General features: G+C 34.4%; 2 protein-coding genes across 2 annotated transcripts; both read left to right on the top strand.

Moving 5' to 3' along the window:
* Positions 1–289: 289 nt before the first annotated feature.
* Positions 290–17231, top strand: LOC123552434 (uncharacterized). Its single transcript, XM_053542330.1, has 5 exons — positions 290–332; positions 7795–7883; positions 13600–13810; positions 16455–16742; positions 17227–17231. Exons 1-5 carry the CDS (start codon positions 290–292, stop codon positions 17229–17231), a joined length of 636 nt encoding a protein of 211 aa, XP_053398305.1.
* A 1151-nt stretch (positions 17232–18382) lies between these two features.
* On the top strand, positions 18383–21613 carry LOC123559078 (uncharacterized). The gene is made up of 2 exons (XM_053542458.1): positions 18383–19190; positions 21226–21613. The coding sequence occupies exons 1-2, from the start codon at positions 18405–18407 to the stop codon at positions 21559–21561; spliced, it is 1122 nt and encodes a 373-aa protein (XP_053398433.1). The 5' UTR covers positions 18383–18404; the 3' UTR covers positions 21562–21613.
* Positions 21614–21889: the final 276 nt, after the last annotated feature.

The following is a 21889-nucleotide window of genomic DNA, read 5'->3' as shown; positions in this document are numbered from 1 at the left end:
TGGTAACAACAAGTGACTCACTGAGACAGGAGCACACTGATGTACTCTTTCAGCCACAAACACTTGTTTAGTGCTATTCCTTGCCAATAATGTAAACATTTCTGTACAATTTAATGAGGGACTTCTGATTTTGTAGAATTTTGATACAAATGGTAACATTTTTGTGTAAAAAGGTCCCTGATTACGTTTGTATCATAGCGTAAGTGTGATTACGTTTACATCATAGCGTAAGTATGACACTATCAGACAACAACCGGTCACTGCAGGTATATAAAATAACCGACCAAATATGGTTGCAGCGCAGTGGGCGGTGGATACAACGGAACTTTATGGTTTGTCCGATTCTTTTAATATCAGCTCTGGGCTTTAACCATAAATAAACTGCACTTTCTTCCCAGGATTTAATTTGGTTACGATCGTTACAATATTCTGACGAGTGTAACACAACACTTAGGAAATGATTTAATAATCATGTTACTCAAACCTTTTGATCACGATACTGCATGGTTGGTTGGTCACACGGCATTATATATCGTATGAATATGACGGTTGGGTTCATCAAATGTTTGTTATGCGATAATGCAATATATAGATCTATCATTCAAAGATATATTCACTGAGAGTAAATCAAAGCCTTGAAATGTCTGGTGGTTGCGGGTTTTGCTAGAGTTATTTTCATTTTAAATGCCAATCTATAAATATACATGTATAAGAAACAAATACTAATGTGCCTCATATCTAAGATAAACTCTGCCTGACCTTACATGAACAGCTGGTAGTCAGTGATGTAACCATGGGCTGAAATACCTAATCATTGACAGCTCTTATATAATCTAAAATGGCCAGTGTGAATGGATAGAGAATGAATAAGCACCGCTTGATCATTGATAATTCATCCGCATTGTTCATGAATGGGACTACTTTGTGTAGCACATGAACAAATTCCTGTGGATGTGATTTGGAATCAAATAAAGATGCTACATGATTGTCAGAAATACACTTAACTTTGGTAGCGGGATAAACCCGCAACCAAAAATCGATTGCAGTCATTGATTTACTGTAACAAAACGTTGGCTGCTTTACATAAACCCATGCATGACACTGCACATAATTATACAAAATAGAAGGGAGAAAATGATGAAATGATTGCTTAAAATTAGCATTTGATGAATCAAATGTTTAACATGGATATTTGTTTTGCACTTAGATCTAACATTCTGTTTTTAGGATTTTTATTATTAAGTAAAATGTGTACACGCCCTTCTTATTACAGTACTAAGTGTACAAAGAATGATATCTAAGCTTCTACGAACATTAGTAACTGAGTTTGACAAGGCCTCTTTTCTCGGAAACCATGCTGCAATTCATAGAACATATCGTTCTTTGTGAAGTGTTTTGTTATGCTAGAGGATACGTTTGACACAAGATACTGGTAAGAGAGATCGGGCGATAGTTGGCTGGGTCTGACCTAGAACTTTCTTAAAGATGGGAGCAACATTTGCCATTTTCCATATTTCTGGCAGAGTACTGGACTGCAGGGATTTTTGGAAGAGTTTTGTAAGGATGAGGGATATCTCTCGACTAATATTCTTACAAGTACGACCGGTCTTATTTGGTCGGGCCCTGCAGCTTTGTTACAACCCGTTTTGTAATAAAGTTGCAAATTGTAATAATTATCACAAAACGGATTGGAGTGTTTATTACAATTTGAAATGGACATCACAACCCGTTTTGTAATAAAGTTGCAAAATGTAATAAATTTCTCACAGTGTGTGTAAACGTATTTGTGACATAGTTCTAAGGTTCACTGTGTGAATAAAATTGAATGAGGTGAGCATGTCAGGTGGCGTACTTTTAGCATGTAATTTTACTCAATTAATTGTAACTAAGAAGATTATTGGTGAGTATAACATCAAGGAAGTTTCTACAAAATGGTTAAGAGTGCTTATTACAAAGTGAAAATAAACAAAGCATCCCGTTTTGTAATAAAGTTGCAAAATGTAATAGATTTCTGAGTTAGTTGAAAAGCATTTGTGTCATATAAGTAAGGCTCACTTTATGAATAATGTGAAGGAGATAAAGATCTTTTGTTATCCTGTCACTTGCAGTATTTTCGACCCGATATCAGGGTGCCGTATATCTTTCTTGATATACCGTCAGATATCGATGATCATGTGACCAGTGATATACGGTCAGTTGATCATGTGACCTTATGATCGATATTGTTGTCATAAGAAATTTTGCAACGAAACCATCATCATTGTGTTGGAAATGTACGAACTAAGAAAATGAATGGTCAAATAATGAGTTGTTATTCAAAAACGAAGAAGTTATTGCGATTTTGCCGGTAATCACGTCATTATATAAGTGACGTCATTACGAATATGACGCCATTAAAGCGGTTGTCGCACACTTAATATTTTTGTAAAATAAATTGCCAAATATCGGAAAATGAAGTAATGACAAGATAAATAGAATAATAGGTTAGTGCCTAAGATGGAGAAAGTTTATCTGGCTCGGCTCCGGACGTTATCAGGTTCGCCTTCGGCTCACCCGATAACCTCCTCCACCTCGCCAGATAAACTTTCTCATCTACGGCACTAACCTATTAGATCTATTCTCTATATAAGATGGCCAACCAAGTCTGCAATTTTCACTGTTTGCCTTGTTCTCGGTGCTTTCGAGGGATCTACTTTCCAGATTTTACTTTTTACCTGCGGCAAGTAGTTGGAAAATGAAATTGGATCTTCACAAAATCAGTGAAATTGAAATAATTATTACAAAACGTGTTAGAAAGCTTATTACAATGTGAAATAGACATCACAACCCGTTTTGTAATACAGCTGCAAAATCATTGAAAATGTAATAAATTTCTGAGTTAGTTGAAACGCATTTGTTTCATAGTTCTAAGGTTCGCTATGTGAATAAAAGTGAAGGATGTGAAGATGTAATGTGTCATACTAATGAAAAAATAGTATACATGCGATCGAGAAAGAATGGAACGACAAAGAAAAGACGGTAGCCACTTTCAAAAGCAACAGTTTATATACCGAAGCTCCAGAAATAAAAAGTCATACTTTTGAGAACACTGAAAGAAAAGAAGAAGAAGAAGAAGAAGAAAGAAAGAAAGAAAGAAAACAACAAACTAAATATCTATACTGTAACCTCATTTGCGAAAGCTTTTACATACCTAATACGGTTGATAATATTTGAGAAATTGTCAGTATACACCTTTTTACAGTCGTCAATAACGAAAGGTCGTGTCTGCTACGTATTTACTATATAATAATCATTGTTGTATCCAAAATTATATAATATGCAATCTTAAAATGTTGCATATGCCAAATATGGCATTTTTCTTCAGTTGATATTTCAAAAACTGGCCAAAAATGGGGCGTAAGTAACAGGTATACGACTTAATGTTATTAACAAAATGCCATAACTACTAATAAATGTCTATAAAAACTCAGACAAAAAGTGTCAGTTTTAAGCTAAATCCTATTGTGGAGGTATTTTCCACATATCCTTCTGTTTATGAAATACAACAAAGTTTAAGAAAGTTGGTAATATTTATTTGATGAAAATCTGTTGAATCTTACCAAGCTTTTGCAGTTTTCGTTCGGTATATAGGTTTGGCTCTGAATAACTGAATAAAGATTATGCCTTCACAGAAAAAGTCTTCACAGAATAAGGTCATTAAATTGACATTTTATTTACGTAGGGATGCTTAAAATCCTCAAAAATCAAATTCATGAATAAGATAGAGCAGCATATAGGGTCACGTGACAGGGAACTCACTTTCATGTCGTAGAATTTTTTTTCCAAAATAACCAGGATACAACAATTAACAGTCTACTAATATGTATAAGTACTCATGACGAATTATTGGCCTTTTAGTATGTATAAATATAAAAATGTTTATTTATTTATTTTTTCTCTGTTAGTTTGTTTTCGGAGCAGTAGTGATACATGTATTTAAAGTGAACTGGACTAGATTATATATATGTACTTTAAATATCGTTTTTAAAAATGAAGCTTTTTAAAAATTAGTTTCTCAAACTTCCTTTTTGATAAACATTACAATATTCGTGCATTTTTTATCATTCTGTTTTCCCGACCTACTATTTACATAGTCTGAATGATATCGGCTTAACAGCACATATTGCTTACAAAGTTTTATCAGGATATTTGATTAGTATGGTAATAAATATTTACATTTAAAATCAAAGATATCATCTGACCCATACTTATTTTCTTTCAGCCTCAGGTACTAGATGGAAGGAAGGATGAAACGAAGAGTGAGTTTCACTACGTTTATATAGATTTTTAAAATAGTATTGTTCTTAAGATAAACTTTTGTAAGACTAACAAAACTGTCAAGGACCAGAGACGAGAAAAAATATTACTTATTTTGAAATGTAATAATCAAATTCATTACCACAGAATAGTTCAGATATTTTCTTTTTTGTTAATTTGATCCAAACATAAAGAGTTATAAACATTTTATAGCATCACTATCCAGATCAGTTTTAAACGATAATCGACAACTGCAGTTCATATTGCTTGTATCCATGTTCCGAGTAAATAAGAGCTGTCTGATGCAGAAATTGCATAACAGCAATCTCCACAATGTAGAGAAATAAATTAAGGTACATCATTAGTGGACAATGCGGTGCTTTGCAAAAGTAGTTCCTAGTGGTGCCCATTAGACGGAGATGTGTATAGTTCTTGTTAAAACAAATGGCGGATATACAACTGTCAATTAATGTGTTGAACTGGTTTTGAGAGTGGTGCCACAAGAATGCGCAAAACTTCTGTCCTTAAGTATAATAGCAAAACATACAATGAATAATAATCTTTCTACTCTGAGAATAGAAATAACAACATAAAAATATAATACTTTCTTAGGACTTCCTAATGTCGTGAAAGTTTTATTAGAATTATCCTATACATCTCGCTGTTGTTCAAAACTCTGTAAAGATATAAAAGTACTAAATAGGTATTCAAGCAACACTTCCGGACTAGATAATGGCGGAAAGAAAGAAAAAACAGTTAAACTGGCATTTTTATGTTTTCAGTATGCCAGTTTTTGATTTATTTTCATTGTGGACTATTAGTTGACATTTTGGTAGCATTTTCAAGAAGATTGTTTGCATTTGTAGAAATCACACTGGCCATAGCTTTATCAGATCAAGTGGTTCCAACGTTGTTTGAGCGGTGAATTTTACGCCGATCAGATGGAGAAATATGGCCGATACTACAAATTTCCGGTATTGTAAGTATGATTTAAAGGAATTTCTACCCAATAAATAACGAATCAAATGAAAACGATGGGTGCACCTGGAGCGCAAGTGTGTCTATGTTTTAGCACATGTATCCATTTAGCTGAGATTTGTGCCGTTTATTCAAACACTTCTGTACAGTCCGGCGGGGGAAGGAGATTTTTGACAGTTTTTGACAATATCGCATCAAATATACTGTTAATCGGGAACAAGTAACTGTTAAAACAGTTTTTATGTAAAGGGCTACCTCTTAAAACAAAGCGTGTATATTTTTATAGAATTATTCAGGGTTATTTCTGAAAAATCGCCGAAAACCTAATGCAACGCCGTTTCGAGTGGGTCGCTATGCAACGCAATCAAGTGTATACCGTTCTGTGTCTTACTTGCGAAGTCTTATCCGTCTTAAAAACAGTAATTAAAGCCTAACAATGAATAAATTTAGAGAGTTTTATAGCATTATAATGATCCCGCCATTTCTAATATATTGTACTTTTACATTTTATGCTCGCTTAACATTTAATATATTTTTGCGGCCATTGTCAAAAAACATCAACACAAAAACATAAAGCAAGGATGAACATCGAACAATATCATTAAGTGAATAATAGTACTAGTTCGTAAAAACAAGAACCAGTTCACGGATATTTATCTCCTCCACGAATGGTACTGAACAGCAAAATCGGGTTGACTCTTTAAATCAGTATAGTTACAGTTCGTTACTTTTTAGTCCCTTAAAACCAAAACATTGCGATTTCATTACTGAGTTGTTTTGCATTTAAGCTGTTCATACAAAATAAATAAAATTTGGTCCATGATAAAAGTATTGATCAGTTGTTTGTATATATTTTCATCCATATTGCTGGTGTAGCGTTCATTTATTTTCAGAGAGATAAATCACAGAGAACGTTAAAATTCGCCAGGGAAAAGACAATATTTTATTTGTCCTCCATAAAACATAAAAGACGTAATAAACCTCTATAGTCGCCGTTCAAAAATGAAAATACAAATGAAATACAGACACCAATGAAAGAAATTAAACGGAAATGTAAAAGTACAATATATTAGAAATGGCGGGATCATTATAATGCTATAAAACTCTCTAAATTTATTCATTGTTAGGCTTTAATTACTGTTTTTAAGACGGATAAGACTTCGCAAGTAAGACACAGAACGGTATACACTTGATTGCGTTGCATAGCGACCCACTCGAAACGGCGTTGCAATAGGTTTTCGGCCGATTTTTCAGAAATAACCCTGAATAATTCTATGAAAATACACACTCTTTGTTTTAAGAGGTAGCCCTTTACATAAAAACTGTTTTAACAGTTACTTGTTCCCGATTAACACTATATTTATGGCGATATTGTCAAAAACTGTACAAAATCTCCTTCCCCCGCCGGACTGTACAGAAGTGTTTGAACAAACGGCACAAATCTCAGCTAAATGGACACATGTGCTAAAACATAGACACATTTGCGCTCCAGGTGCACCCATCGTTTTCATTTGATTCGTTATTTATTGGGTAGAAATTCCTTTAAATCATACTTACAATACCGGAAATTTGTAGTATCGGCCATATTTCTCCATCTGATCGGCGTAAAATTCACCGCTCAAACAACGTTGGAACCACTTGATCTGATAAAGCTATGGCCAGTGTGGAAATGTACACAAACCTTTTTACACTTGTGTGCATACCCACATTCTAGCTGTCAGTTTGGAAAATGTTCCAAAACTTGTTGACCTGTCAGAGAGAAAATCTCTCTTAGAAGATACATGGCCCTTACTTTTTTGGTGTTTTTTTTTGTGTGGTTTATAGCTCATTCATGGACATATGATTATTAATTCTTTTTTTTAAGACGGGCCTAGTTATGTGTGACAGCTCACAGAAATTGGTAACCTTATATAGAACATATAGCAAATTTATTTACTACTGTATTGCCTTTACAACAAAATGGTTCTAGATTATTCACGTTTAGATGGTGACAAATGGCTGAAATCATATGTGAACAAATATTGTAAAGCACAATTATGATATTCTTGTTTTTAGCTCACCGAGCTCAGGGTGAGCTATTGTGATCGCTCACCGTCCGGCGTCCGTCCACACTTTACTTTAAACAGCATCTCCTCCTAAACCACCAGGTCAATTTTGATGAAACTTCACAGGGATGTTTCTTAAATGGCCTTCTTTAATACTCGTTCAAAGAATTTAATTCAATACAGAATTCTAGTTGCCGTGGCAACCGAAAGGAAAAACTTTTAAAATGTTCACGTCCAAAACCACTGGTCCTAGGGCTTTGATACTAGGGGGGCACATGGTCTATATAGACTTATATAGGGACCCCGCACCTCCACACACACACACACACACAGAGTACCTGCCTGTATTTATTTAGTAGAAACTTTTAACTGTTAAAGCAACTAAACTCAGGTGAGCGATATATGGCCATCACGGCCCTCTTGTTTGAAGACATGAATGTTTTTTTCTGATTATGTTTATATTTGTTTGTTACAGGTACCGTATTAAAAACAGGAAAGATGATTATCTGCAAACAATATGAAACTGTAGTTTTGTTCTACATAACCAGTTTTTTCCTGACACTGGTAAAACATTATGATACGAAATTCCTTTTATATCAAATTTTGCATGAAAGAACTTTCGAAATTATGTTAGGATTTGAATGGTTGGTTTTAATTTCATTATTTCATATACTTTTTTCATGATAAATTATTTGGTGGAAGGAATAAGAAGGGCGGGGTTTTTAAATGACACATCTTACCTCCCTTTCATATGAGGTTGACTGATAAAAAATACAAAATACAAATTGTTCATTGGAACTAAACTGATACATAGAACAGTGTTTTCCAGGGCATATACTTATATAAAAGGTATAGAGAACATGTATCTGGGAGGGAGTACTTACTATTATGTCTCACAGGTTTAATGTTTAATAGCTACTTCTCCATTTGTTCTAACCCATGATAACATCATTGACAAATCTTGCAATATTCGCAAAAAGTTTTCAACATATCTGATACTTCGGTCAATTCGTATATCGCAGACATCAAGAAGTGTTGAAAATACCTGATATTTCTGGTAACTTCATATATCGCACACATGAAGTGTCCAACTTATCTGATATTTTCAGTAAATTCGTACATCGCACACATCAAAAAGTGTTCAACATATCTGATAATTTCGGTAAATTCGTATATTGCACACATCAAAAAGTGTTCAAAATATCTGATATTTTCGGTAAATTCGTATATTGCACACATCAAAAAGTGTTCAAAATATCTGATACTTTCAGTAAATTCATACATAGCACACCTGAAAGGCTTGTTAAAATTTGAGATATAATTATCGTTATTCTTGATTTGAAAGTTATTTTTTACAGTATGTTCAAATGCATTTTTAAAGAGGAATAACATATTGTAATATATATTTTATTACAACACCATATCTTCTATAATGCCGCACATTTGCCAGTGCACACATCCAGCATTAAGATAATCTACTACCTGCTGTCCTCACTGTAATTACAAGGCTAATGATCAATGTCAAAATCTTATTTCCTTGTATACAAGAACAGGATTTATGTCGGTGCTAGAAAAAACTCGTCTTTTACTCCGGGACGAAAGACTTATGAATAAATGTGCAGATTCATATGCTAATTAAACACAATAGGTTAAAAGAAAATCATTCGTTTTATTTTGTTTCTTGTTTTAAAGAATACGGTATGCAAAAAAAAGAATCTATCACTGATAGAAGGTGCTGATAGAAATATCTGGCTACCACCGAAACAGTTACCCTCGAGTCAGATATTTCCATCCGTACCTTCAACCAAGGAAAGATTCTTATTATTTACTACTTTGGAATGTTTGTTTTTAGAGCTAGCATCGCACGGAAATGAAACAATAAAGGCTACAAGCCAACATACGTACAACACCAGGGACCATAAAGCATCTTAAGTATAAGAAATTGATTATTTACTTAAGTATTACTTAGGTAAGACATTTATTTTACTTAAGTATATTTGTTATTCATAAAACAGCTTAATAAGTAATTCTTGGCTTTTATTGTGGACGAAAACATTAAAAAAACAACATTAATTTCAGACAGATACAACATGCACAATTATGTTTTAAGTGCTTTTATCTGAAAAAACAACACTTTAAACATACTCACGACGCCATTTTGTTTTCTGACTTAAGTCATTTCTTACGTTTCTTAAGTTTAAGCTGTTTATGAATAGGATTTAAGTTTTTTTACTTAGACCTAAGCTGAAATCACCAAAAAACTTAAGTAAAATCTTCAACTTAAGGGGACGCATATTGCTACATTCACAGTTCATACAGAAATGAGGAAGGGGTGCATATTCAAGAAATTGATGGTGGGAAGATAAAAAACATATTCCTAAACTGATATAATACTGATGGACACCTGTAATATTCAGTACTTTGTGGATAAGGATGTGGTACTATGAATGTAATAGGAAAACAGAGGTCCTTGTGAAAGTACATTCAACACAAAATATTAAGCTTTTGTATAAGGAAAAAACAGGTTTTATACAATACCAGTGTTACAAATAATGTTGAAGGGATGAGATTTTCTTTCTCATTGATAAAAAATGTAAACAAAAAAATCAGAGTGGGATTAGCATTGCAAGGGCATAACTTAACATTCTACACAATGAATACCTTAGAACAGACATGTAAGATGCTACACAGGTCTGGTGGGTTAAATGTAAAACGTCGATCACTTGAAATTGATCTTGAAAAGGTGGTTAATTTTAGTTTATTTACATGGGTTTTAATTTTCCCACACTGACTTCCCGGCGATTCACTGCAAAAAGTATTACTGCGCCGGACGAACGGTAACTCTAATAAACAACGGGAGACAACTTAGGTGTCAGCACGTGTATGATTAAAAAAAAAAAAACATGTCGATGATTATAATTTCTTATCAAATAACGAATCCTATTCAGATATTCGTCTTTAATATCAGAAAATTATTAATTTCTATGGACATTTATCAAAAAATATTATTTACAGTTGACTACTTTGTGCATCAAACTGGTTTCCGCTTCAGTTGTGAGGCACTTCCGTTATACTTTTTGTCAACAATAACAAAACACAAAATGAATCAATAAAGTCACTTATAAACCGACTGCTACTTAGATCAGTGTAAGTATTCACACTGGCCATAGCTTTATCAGATCAAGTGGTTCCAACGTTGTTTGAGCGGTGAATTTTACGCCGATCAGATGGAGAAATATGGCCGATACTACAAATTTCCGGTATTGTAAGTATGATTTAAAGGAATTTCTACCCAATAAATAACGAATCAAATGAAAACGATGGGTGCACCTGGAGCGCAAATGTGTCTATGTTTTAGCACATGTGTCCATTTAGCTGAGATTTGTGCCGTTTGTTCAAACACTTCTGTACAGTCCGGCGGGGGAAGGAGATTTTGTACAGTTTTTGACAATATCGCCTCAAATATAGTGTTAATCGGGAACAAGTAACTGTTAAAACAGTTTTTATGTAAAGGGTTACCTCTTAAAACAAAGAGTGTGTATTTTCATAGAATTATTCAGGGTTATTTCTGAAAAATCGGCCGAAAACCTATTGCAACGCCGTTTCGAGTGGGTCGCTATGCAACGCAATCAAGTGTATACCGTTCTGTGTCTTACTTGCGAAGTCTTATCCGTCTTAAAAACAGTAATTAAAGCCTAACAATGAATAAATTTAGAGAGTTTTATAGCATTATAATGATCCCGCCATTTCTAATATATTGTACTTTTACATTTCCGTTTAATTTCTTTCATTGGTGTCTGTATTTCATTTGTATTTTCATTTTTGAACGGCGACTATAGAGGTTTATTACGTCTTTTATGTTTTATGGAGGACAAATAAAATATTGTCTTTTCCCTGGCGAATTTTAACGTTCTCTGTGATTTATCTCTCTGAAAATAAATGAACGCTACACCAGCAATATGGATGAAAATATATACAAACAACTGATCAATACTTTTATCAAGGACCAAATTTTATTTATTTTGTATGAACAGCTTAAATGCAAAACAACTCAGTAATGAAATCGCAATGTTTTGGTTTTAAGGGACTAAAAAGTAACGAACTGTAACTATACTGATTTAAAGAGTCAACCCGATTTTGCTGTTCAGTACCATTCGTGGAGGAGATAAATATCCGTGAACTGGTTCTTGTTTTTACGAACTAGTACTATTATTCACTTAATGATATTGTTCGATGTTCATCCTTGCTTTATGTTTTTGTGTTGATGTTTTTTTGACAATGTCCGCAAAAATATGTTAAATGTTAAGCGAGCATAAAATGTAAAAGTACAATATATTAGAAATGGCGGGATCATTATAATGCTATAAAACTCTCTAAATTTATTCATTGTTAGGCTTTAATTACTGTTTTTAAGACGGATAAGACTTCGCAAGTAAGACACAGAACGGTATCCACTTGATTGCGTTGCATAGCGACCCACTCGAAACGGCGTTGCATTAGGTTTTCGGCCGATTTTTCAGAAATAACCCTGAATAATTCTATAAAAATATACACGCTTTGTTTTAAGAGGTAGCCCTTTACATAAAAACTGTTTTAACAGTTACTTGTTCCCGATTAACAGTATATTTGAGGCGATATTGTCAAAAACTGTCAAAAATCTCCTTCCCCCGCCGGACTGTACAGAAGTGTTTGAATAAACGGCACAAATCTCAGCTAAATGGATACATGTGCTAAAACATAGACACACTTGCGCTCCAGGTGCACCCATCGTTTTCATTTGATTCGTTATTTAACGGGTAGAAATTCCCTTAAATCATACTTACAATACCGGAAATTTGTAGTATCGGCCATATTTCTCCATCTGATCGGCGTAAAATTCACCGCTCAAACAACGTTGGAACCACTTGATCTGATAAAGCTATGGCCAGTGTGGTATTGTTGTTGTTACAACATTATACTTGTTCATTACGTTATGAGATAAAGTTTTTCTTTAACTGCATACTCCATTAATTACGTTAAGATGATATTGCATTTACAACTTGTCTGACCCCGTTTTTTACGTGAATGACAGTAGTCTCGTGCAACTCGTGCAAACAGAGTTATGAAAAGTATGGCGGAGAATTCAAGGACAAATTATAAATGACATTAAAGTGAGGATAACTGTATATTCGTTCAGTTTTGATCACTGACATGCCTGCTGTGTATTAGTAAGTTTCGTGAATAAGATTAGTATGTTACTTTTGCACATATACACATTGATTGGACCTCTCAACCAAATTTCATACCTTATTTTAGGGATTTTTAAGACAATACATTTTCAAAAGTTTGTTGAATGTGTTTTGATATTTAAGTGCATTGTAGTTCATGAATACCAAGTTGAAAATTAATAATGGAACCATTTCTAGGCCCTTATTGTAAGTCACTCGACTTCTGTAACGATAAATGTTTAATGTATTAAGGGGAATATACTCTGTTAGTTTTGGAATGTGGCATTCCTTGACCACCATGTCTTTTCTTATGCACTACTTTGTAAACAAACTAAATAATGTGTTTTAGCTTACATATGCAAAATGAAAAGCAAGACAGTGAACTTATTTCATTTTTTTTCTTTAAATTAGAATCTGTAGGGTATTGATAAATGTTTGGACAAGATAAAGCACTATTATTTTCGCACAAAAAATATTAATTGTTGACTTTGAATGTACACAATAAGTCGTATGTAATTCAACAATAACTTTCTTGTTTCAGTTTTTCTCATTTTTATTTTAGTGAGCAATCCTTTGTGTACTTATAACAGTGAAACAATATCCATTTCATGTACCAAAACTTTGTACTTTTTTGCAGGTAAATTTTATCATACCCCATCCACTTTTTTCTAATTTCAAAGTATGTCGCCTTAAGACAAAACTTATACTTAAGATGCTTTATGAATACGGACCCAGGAAAATGAAAACTTGAGGGCGTAAATAAATAAATTTTATGCTTCTCTATCTGTCCGATCTGAGAGAAAGATACTCTTCCTTCTTAATGTGTGTGACTGGGGGAAATATAAATTCCTACATGCTTATTAAACATTGTACTTCAACATTTGCTTAATCAATGCATATGTTAAAATACTTTGTAACCTTATTTTTGTTACTTGAAACATTTTATGTGCCACACTTAATGTACAGAAACGTTGGATACTTTTAAGGAAACAAAACTGACCTTCGTCGTACAGAACTTCATTATGAACAGGATTTCGTAATATATATGCAATTATTTTTCTAACTATGTCCAGATTGGAGGTATTGCCAGCTCTGAAACAAATGACTCCGCAAACACGACAGCTGCTTCTACAACAACATTGGTACCAGCTCTTGGTGTCAATTGCACTTACAGGCCAATTGACTGGTGCAATACCGCTATATCCGGCGCTGCTGAATGTACAAATAACACATGTCAGTGTGAATTAGGTCATTTTCAATCCGGTATCAACTCTTGCACACATGGTAAATATAAACTACTTTGCTTTGATATCAACATCGGACTCAGAGTATATTATAGATGAGGTATTTAATGTTTTGTTACCGAGTTCATTATCGTTTAGCAATTCTCTATCTCAGTTAAATCCCGTCTTATTATATATATATATACATGTTTACCAGGTCAAAGAACTATTTAAGGCGGAATATAATAAGATTGTTTATCCAGACCATAGGATCTGAATGCAAACTAGGTAACAGATGAAAAAATGTATACAGATATATATAATTTGTTTGACATATTTGCTGTTGTTGCCGTTGCATTAAAATAAAGATAAACCATTTGTCTATCTCATGAATGAATACGTTTAAATGCGCTAATATGTTAGTGAATGAATGAAATATATTCGTATGAATATTTGGAAGAAACAATTACCATACGTCACAAAAATAATATCTGAAGGAATATAATTTTGAGCATGGATATAGTACTCGTAATGTGTCTTGGACGTTATGTTGCTTTTAAAAGGTGTATTTTAAGGTCACGAAAACAGATGTTACATTACTCGTGATGCGTCATGAACGTTATGTTGCTTTTAAAAGGTGTATTTTAAGGTCACGAAAACAGATGTTACATTACTTGTGATGCGTCATGAACGTTATGTTGCTTTTAAAAGGTGTATTTTAAGGTCACGAAAACAGATGTTACATTACTCGTGATGCGTCATGAACGTTATGTTGCTTTTAAAAGGTGTATTTTAAGATCACGAAAACAGATGTTGCATTACTCGTGATGCGTCATGAACATTATGTTGCTTTTAAAAGGTGTATTTTAAGATCACGAAAACAGATGTTAATAGTACACCGTTTGAAAAGAAATCAGTATTATAGTCCATGTTTTTTCAATAATCAATGAAATTTAATATATACTTCAATACTATGCAGTCAAACTTAGAAATACTAGTATCTGTTTAGCTTCGGCGTATAAAATGAGTAGTTCAAATGTCAAGGCCAAAGTGGTCCGGAAGAGTTAAACCGTTTCCGGACGATCACATGAGAACGCTTGGGCCTAAGATCACGAAACTTAATAGAGAGGTTTAACATGACCAGTACATGTCCCCTCTTGAGGTTAGTAGGTCAAGGTCACGGTGACCCGGAAGAGATAAACAGTTTCCGGAAGATAACTTGAGAACGCTTGAGCCTAGGATCACGAAACTTAAGAAAGAAGTTGAACATGACCAGCAGATGATCCTTATTGATTTTGAGATTAGTAGGTCAAAGGTCAAGGTCACAGTGACACGGAACAGTGAAACCGTTCCCGAAAGATGACTTGAGAACGCATGGGCCTAGGATCACGAAACTTAATAAAGAGGTTGATCATGACCAGCAGATGATCAGATGACCCCTATTGATTTGAGATCAGTAGGTCAAAGGTCAAGGTCACAGTGATACGGAGCAGTTAAACCGTTTCCGGACGATAACTTGAGAACGCTGGGGCCTATGATCACGAAACATAATATAGGGAGGTTGAACATGACCAGCAGATGACTCCTATTGATTTTGAGATCAGTAGGTCAAAGGTCAAGGTCACAGTGACCCGGAACAGTAGAACATTTTTGCCAAATAACTAGAGAATGCTTTGGTCTAAGATCACATTTGATACGGAGGTAACTTATGACTGGTAAATGATCCAAAATTATTGATTTGAGGTCAGTACGTCAAACTTCCAGTGCGCAGTGACCAAAGAGTTTCTGTTTCTTGTGCAGTTACTGAATGCCACAAGGAGGGCATTTCGTGTTCTACAAGCTCTTGTTGGAATGCAACAAGTAGTGTAGCACATGGGGACTGGGTGATTTCACGTGACTTTTTACCGATATGCGATTGGCTTATCGCATTTATGGAACGCCGTTTTTGCAATATAGCTGGCACTCTATATGATATATATAGAGAAATGTTTGTAACCTGAATTCCTCATTCATTATTTCATATAATTTATTCAAACTTTCAGCAATGATCAATATTGATACCTTGTTGTGTATAAGGGTTTTTGTGTTAATTGCTCTTCAGTTTCCTGGATTATGGTCCTGTGTTGTCAAATAAGTCCAGGTGAAGGCATGAATCACATTTGTGAAAGCTCTAGTAAAGTATTTCAATAGTCAAGGAATGTGACCAGTTGAGCTAAAAGTTATGTTATACATGAAAGGGAAATATAGTTATTTTTGCTCAAAACAATAACTTTCAGAATTAAGAAATACATAGTTCATAGATCTACTTGTAAATCATGTTGAATGGAGAAATATTTCCTACATTAAAGCGAAATGGTATAATAAAAAAAACAAGTACGTTATTCACCCATAAATTACTGTCAATAATTTCTGGTCTGTATAACTTCTGGCCGCAGGAAATCTTTCGACTTGTTTTCTGTTGAACTTATTTGAAAACATTGGACCTCGAACCCATTTTGCTTCACTTTATACGGATAAATCACGTCCAGTGTAACGAACGTTTAGAACTACCTTATGAAATAACTGCACAAAGTTATTTTAATTAGTTCACACGAACTAAAAATCTTAATTAAGTTACATTTTTATATATAGTTTTTGATAGAAAATCCAATGCTGGAAAATTTGTTTTTATTCATTATTTGATTATATTTTAAAATATTTTTCAGAGTTGGATTTAGTGCTAGTAAATCTTACTACCTCTAATGTCACAACAAGAAGTTTTGTTATATCGTGGTCACAGAAAGACAATGTAAAAGATCTAGACCTGACCTATGACGTTGTGGCCGATTCAAAATATGATGGAGGAAATGTTAATAAGGTTCCATGTACTGTAGAAAGCGATCGGACATCAACATGCTCTAGTCTTTCGCCAGGTTATAAATATGAAATTATTGTGAAATGTACATACAACGCCATACATGCGGTTGCATTTGCCATTCTCCAAGAAAGTACATGTAAGTGCCAAGTTATTCCATTATTAATTATAACATTACAACACTGAAATTGATTTTAAATATTAGTAAATAGTAAATTCTTTCCAGACATCAAAATTCCTACAATTTACTAGGTCCTATTTCTACTTAGTCTTGAATAAAAACTATTACTAAATTTTATTTTTACGCTGATAATAAATCATTATGATAATATTTCCTTAATGTCTCAAGATTTCATTGTTGATAAGAAATAAAGAAGGAACTTAATTGGTACATACTTTACTATCTGTAGACTATACTTGTACTTGTATTGTAGTTTGTTTCATCTTGTTCATGCTTCATTTCCTGTATATTAATTATGTATGATGAATATATGAACTATAGAAAAAAATCAAATAAACGGGGTTACCCGCGAGGGGTCCCAATATTAAAAAAAGTCTTGAGACATTTTCAGTACTTTGGAGCATTTTAATGATATGAAAACAAACCATATATATTCTTTTAGATTAACGTGTCTTCTTACCAAAATTAGAAAATATATTGAGATGTTATGTTAGATATAAGAAAAATAATCTGTTCTGAAAGACATCACCCTCTGAAAATGCTCCATTGAAAATTGCCGTTTAGCAATTACGCGTATTTAGACATTTTCTCAATGAATAAAACTAAAACCTGGAAATTCAAATTGACAATGGTCTAGATCTTTTCACAATACAATAAGCAATAAAACTAAGCCAAAAATGTAACTGCCACATCCTCATATGACTCATTATACCAGATTTCATCAACAGCATGAAACTACAATTTGGACTACTTCACACGTAACACTGAGTAATGGTGGAACGATCTACCTAGCTATCTGTAAACATTCTATGGAAGCGTCCTGGTGCCAGCAGAGAGATTTAAATTTGTCTTACGTACGACTTATTATCTCCTACGTAGGAGTTAGTATCTCCTACGTAGGAGTTAGTATCTCCTACGTAGTACTTAGTATCTCCTACGAAGGACTTAGTATCTCCTACGTAGGACATAGTATCTCCTACGTAGGAGTTAGTATCTCCTACGTAGGAGTTAGTATCTCCTACGTAGGACATAGTATTTCCTACGTAGGACTTAGTATCTCCTACGTAGGACTTAGTATCTCCTACGTAGGACATAGTATCTCCTACGTAGTACTTAGTATCTCCTACGTAGGACTTAGTATCTCCTACGTATGACATAGTATCTCCTACGTAGGACTTAGTATCTCCTACGTAGGACTTAGTATCTCCTACGTAGGACATAGTATCTCCTACGTAGTACTTAGTATCTCCTACGTAGGACTTAGTATCTCCTACGTATGACATAGTATCTCCTACGTAGTACTTAGTATCTCCTACGTAGGACTTAGTATCTCCTACGTAGGACATAGTATCTCCTACGTAGTACTTAGTATCTCATACGTAGGACTTAGTATCTCCTACGTTACTATGTCCTACGTAACGTAGGACATAGTATCTCCTACGTAGGAGTTAGTATCTCCTACGTAGGACTTAGTAACTCCTACGTATGTCACTGACTAAAAGACTCTCCAGCATGCGCAGTGGAACAATATACGTGTGTACTATTATCTAGTAAGGAAACGTGTGTAATTTAAAACTACACGGCATGGATGACTTTATAAAAACATATTTTGCATCTGGTATGAAATACCGTGAAATATTACTTTGTCTTGAAAAAATAAATGGGTTTAAAGTTTCTTTACGAAGCCTTAAACGGATATTGTCACGTATGAAGTTATTTAGACGCATAAATAAAAGTGATGAACTTAGTGTTGCTCTCTATGTCATGGAAAATGTAATGACATCCAGCAAACAACTTGGATACAAGATGATGCATCAGAAACTCCTTCAAGAGGGATATGTTGTTACACAGGAAACAGTTCGCCTGATGATGCATATTTGTGACAAAGAAGGTATTGAACAGAGAAGGAGAACTCGTCTTCAACGTCGGATGTACCTGAATCTTGGACCTAATTATTTATGGCATATCGACGGGTATGATAAATTGAAACCGTATGGGCTGTGTATCAACGGAGCTATCGATGGATTTTCTCGTTTCATAATATGGCTTGAGGTGCACAAAACAAACAGCGATCCTAAGATAATTGCTGGTTATTTTATGAATGCTATGAAACATTTGCAAGGCTGTCCAACGCGTGCTAGGTCAGATTATGGCACCGAGAATGTTTACATTCGACAGATGGTCATTTTTCTTAGGGGTCAGAGAGACGAACAGTTAACAAACAGCTGTTTTTTACAAGGATCAAGTAACCATAATCAAAGAATTGAGTGTTGGTGGGGTATACTTCGAAATGAAAATGTTCAGTGCTGGATAGATTTTTTCACAATGCTGAAAAGTACTGGTGATTTCAACGGAAGCTTCCTTGATAAGGCTGTTCTGCAGTTTTGTTTCATGGACTTAATTCAGGTACATCTATATTTTTTTTTTATAAAACATATGACAGATTTCTGACCTTTCTACACGGATTTTCGATTATATCGTTCATCGTATAATGATGTTACTTTATATAGAAACAGAGTTTGCTCTACATGTATGTAGGTTAATTATTTGCTGGTCGTGTTAAAATATATAATTTAGTGACCAGGCACAAGCACCAGTATCGGACCTGAGACAAAAAATATGGCCTTATTTTCATCCTAAATGACTTCAAAATGAAAAATATGTAGTGAAATATGAGCCCCCTTCAAAAGATACATATGTCTACTGAAGGCCAGAATCTCGAGAATCGAGCCTGCGAGCAATGGGTTCACTTCCCGGGCCGTTGTGAAATAAATTCTCTAGACAAACTACCTATCACTGTTTCCCGTATACATTTAGCTACAAAATGAGACCGACCCCACGTCTCTAGCCCTTAAATTCCCGTTTATGAAATATCTATCAGGAAACGAATGCCTTCCTTCTGAAAGTCCCTGGTAGATAAAGATGCGGCACAAAGAATCGGTACGTAAACATAGACTAAAGTATAGCTGTCCGCCGATTACGGCTCAAATTCAATAAAAAAAAAAATACTAAAAAGTATAACTAAATACATAAACTAGGGCCACTCAAAATCGTCAGTGACATCTCAAACACGCGATATTTGCGTTTCAAATTTTTTCCACGGTCTTTCAATTGAATGCTACGCCATTGAACAGAGTTCATTAAGTATTTTTAAACTCAATTTCTGATTGGCCAATAGCGACACACCTCCGACAGAACCGCAACGTTTCGTACAAAATTACTCGGATATTATCATATCTGTTTCAATGGCGGCGAGTACAATTGAAAGACCGACGGAAAAATCGCGTGTAGCAGATGCTACTGACGGTGGTGAGTGGCCATAATTTACATATTTAGTAATACTTGTTATTCATGGCAAATACATTTGATCCGTGCTAGGCTGACAAACATCTTTTAGTCCGTAATTTCGTACCGTTTCGTTGTGCCACATTTCTATCTACCTTGAACTTGCAGCATTCTGATAGATATTTCATGAACGGGGAGGGCTAGAAACTTGGGGTTGGTCTCAATTTGCAGCTAATTGTACATGCGAAATCGTGATAGGTAGTTTGCTCAATTGTCTAGAGACTTTATTTCACAACGGCTCGGGAAGTGAACCCATCGCTCGCAGGCTCGATTCTCGAGATTCTGGCCTTCAGTAGATATATGTATCTTTTGAAGGGGCCAATATTTCACTACATAGTTTTCATTTTGGAATCATTCAGGATGTAAATAAGGCCATATTTTTTGTGCCAGGCCCGATACTCATGCCTGTGGTAAGTTACAATGGTATCAGAAACGTCAATATTTTTCAATACACGGACGCCTGAATTTCATATCGGGTGCGTAACGTAATTTACTGTTTGTCGTTGCATTAATTATTTTATTTATTTCAGTATTGTTAGGCTTAATCAGACTATTAAACAAATTTATAATATTCACATTTCGTTTATACATGTAGATATGCATGTGATAAAAAGGTTATTATCTTTGCATATATACATTATACGTGCAGATACCGGTATGTATGAAATAAAAAGTTCTCAATGCACGAGTTCTGCAACGGAAATATTGGTCGACTTTTGGAGCGCAAAAGAACGAATTCATATTTTCCAATGTAAATCCAATACAGTACTCTTTTTATTACTTACGCATACCTCACTTTTAATTATTATTACTTGGTACACATCTTTTTATGAAGCGTGAATGAAGTTGAAATTATCGTCGCTGAAGAACGTGACGATATACCTGAAACTGACGTCACACACCCGGTATGAAATTTGAACGTAAAAAATAACATTTCAGAATCCACTGAAACTTAATAGAGATTTAAAAGGAGTGTTAACAAATACATTTAAAAGTGTGTGCGAAGTCTTAAAAAGTGTAAATACAGGCCTATATATAGCGTGTATCTTAATTACTTTCTTTCGCCATTATACTTTTATCTATACATTTTTTTCAGGAAGAACTTAACTCTATAGTTAAACTGTGGAATAACCATCGTATAAGACCATCAAGCAATCCAAACCAGCCATACGGAAGACCATTTTTGATGTATCATTGTCCTGGTATGTTCGGCTGTCAGGATTACCTTTGTCGTACATCTGAAGCACAGGTGAACTTGTGTCTTGAGGAAAATATTCAAAAGGGAAATGTTACATGTGACGAAACGGTGTTTGAACTGTGTACCATCATCATGTCGGACCATAATCTGATGCCTGCCAAAACAGCAGACGATGCTGCACTGCTTTACCAATTTCTCCGACGGGAAATATTAAACGAACTTCACCAGGACTAAGCCTAAATGCAAGACCAACCAATATAAGGCGAAGTCGGTCGACGCACAGGCTACTCCGTTACTTACAAGTCATTTTAAACAAGTTGACCATGTTCATTTGTAAAACATGAAAATGACGTATAACTGTTAACTGAGTGTTGTACACATATTAAATAGTGTTTTTAAATCAATTCATTGTTAATCTCAGTATTAGCAAAGCAGGAACAATTTCAATGTTTAACAATTTAAAGAACCAGTAAACGCATCTATTGTAACCCTTTGCTCTTGTGCGAGAATTGATGTAAAAGTTCGTGGATATTAGTTATTTATTACATACTCGTTTTTATTC

The sequence above is a fragment of the Mercenaria mercenaria genome, chromosome 4 (assembly GCF_021730395.1).
Source record: "Mercenaria mercenaria strain notata chromosome 4, MADL_Memer_1, whole genome shotgun sequence".
NCBI classification, from domain to species: Eukaryota; Metazoa; Mollusca; class Bivalvia; order Venerida; family Veneridae; genus Mercenaria; species Mercenaria mercenaria.
The sequence above is the reverse complement of the archived record's forward strand: the minus strand, read 5'-3'. Positions and strand labels throughout refer to the sequence as shown.

Excerpts from the sequence above, each read along its gene's own strand:
- LOC123552434 (XM_053542330.1), top strand. The coding sequence starts at position 290 with ATGGTTGCAGCGCAGTGGGCGGTGGATACAACGGAACTTTATG. Across the intron at positions 333-7,794 it reads GGATACAACGGAACTTTATG|GTACCGTATTAAAAACAGGA; the intron begins GTTTGTCCGATT and ends TGTTTGTTACAG. Across the intron at positions 13,811-16,454 it reads TATCAACTCTTGCACACATG|AGTTGGATTTAGTGCTAGTA; the intron begins GTAAATATAAAC and ends AATATTTTTCAG.
- LOC123559078 (XM_053542458.1), top strand. The coding sequence starts at position 18,405 with ATGAAATACCGTGAAATATTACTTTGTCTTGAAAAAATAAATGGGTTT. Across the intron at positions 19,191-21,225 it reads GTTTCATGGACTTAATTCAG|GAAGAACTTAACTCTATAGT; the intron begins GTACATCTATAT and ends CATTTTTTTCAG.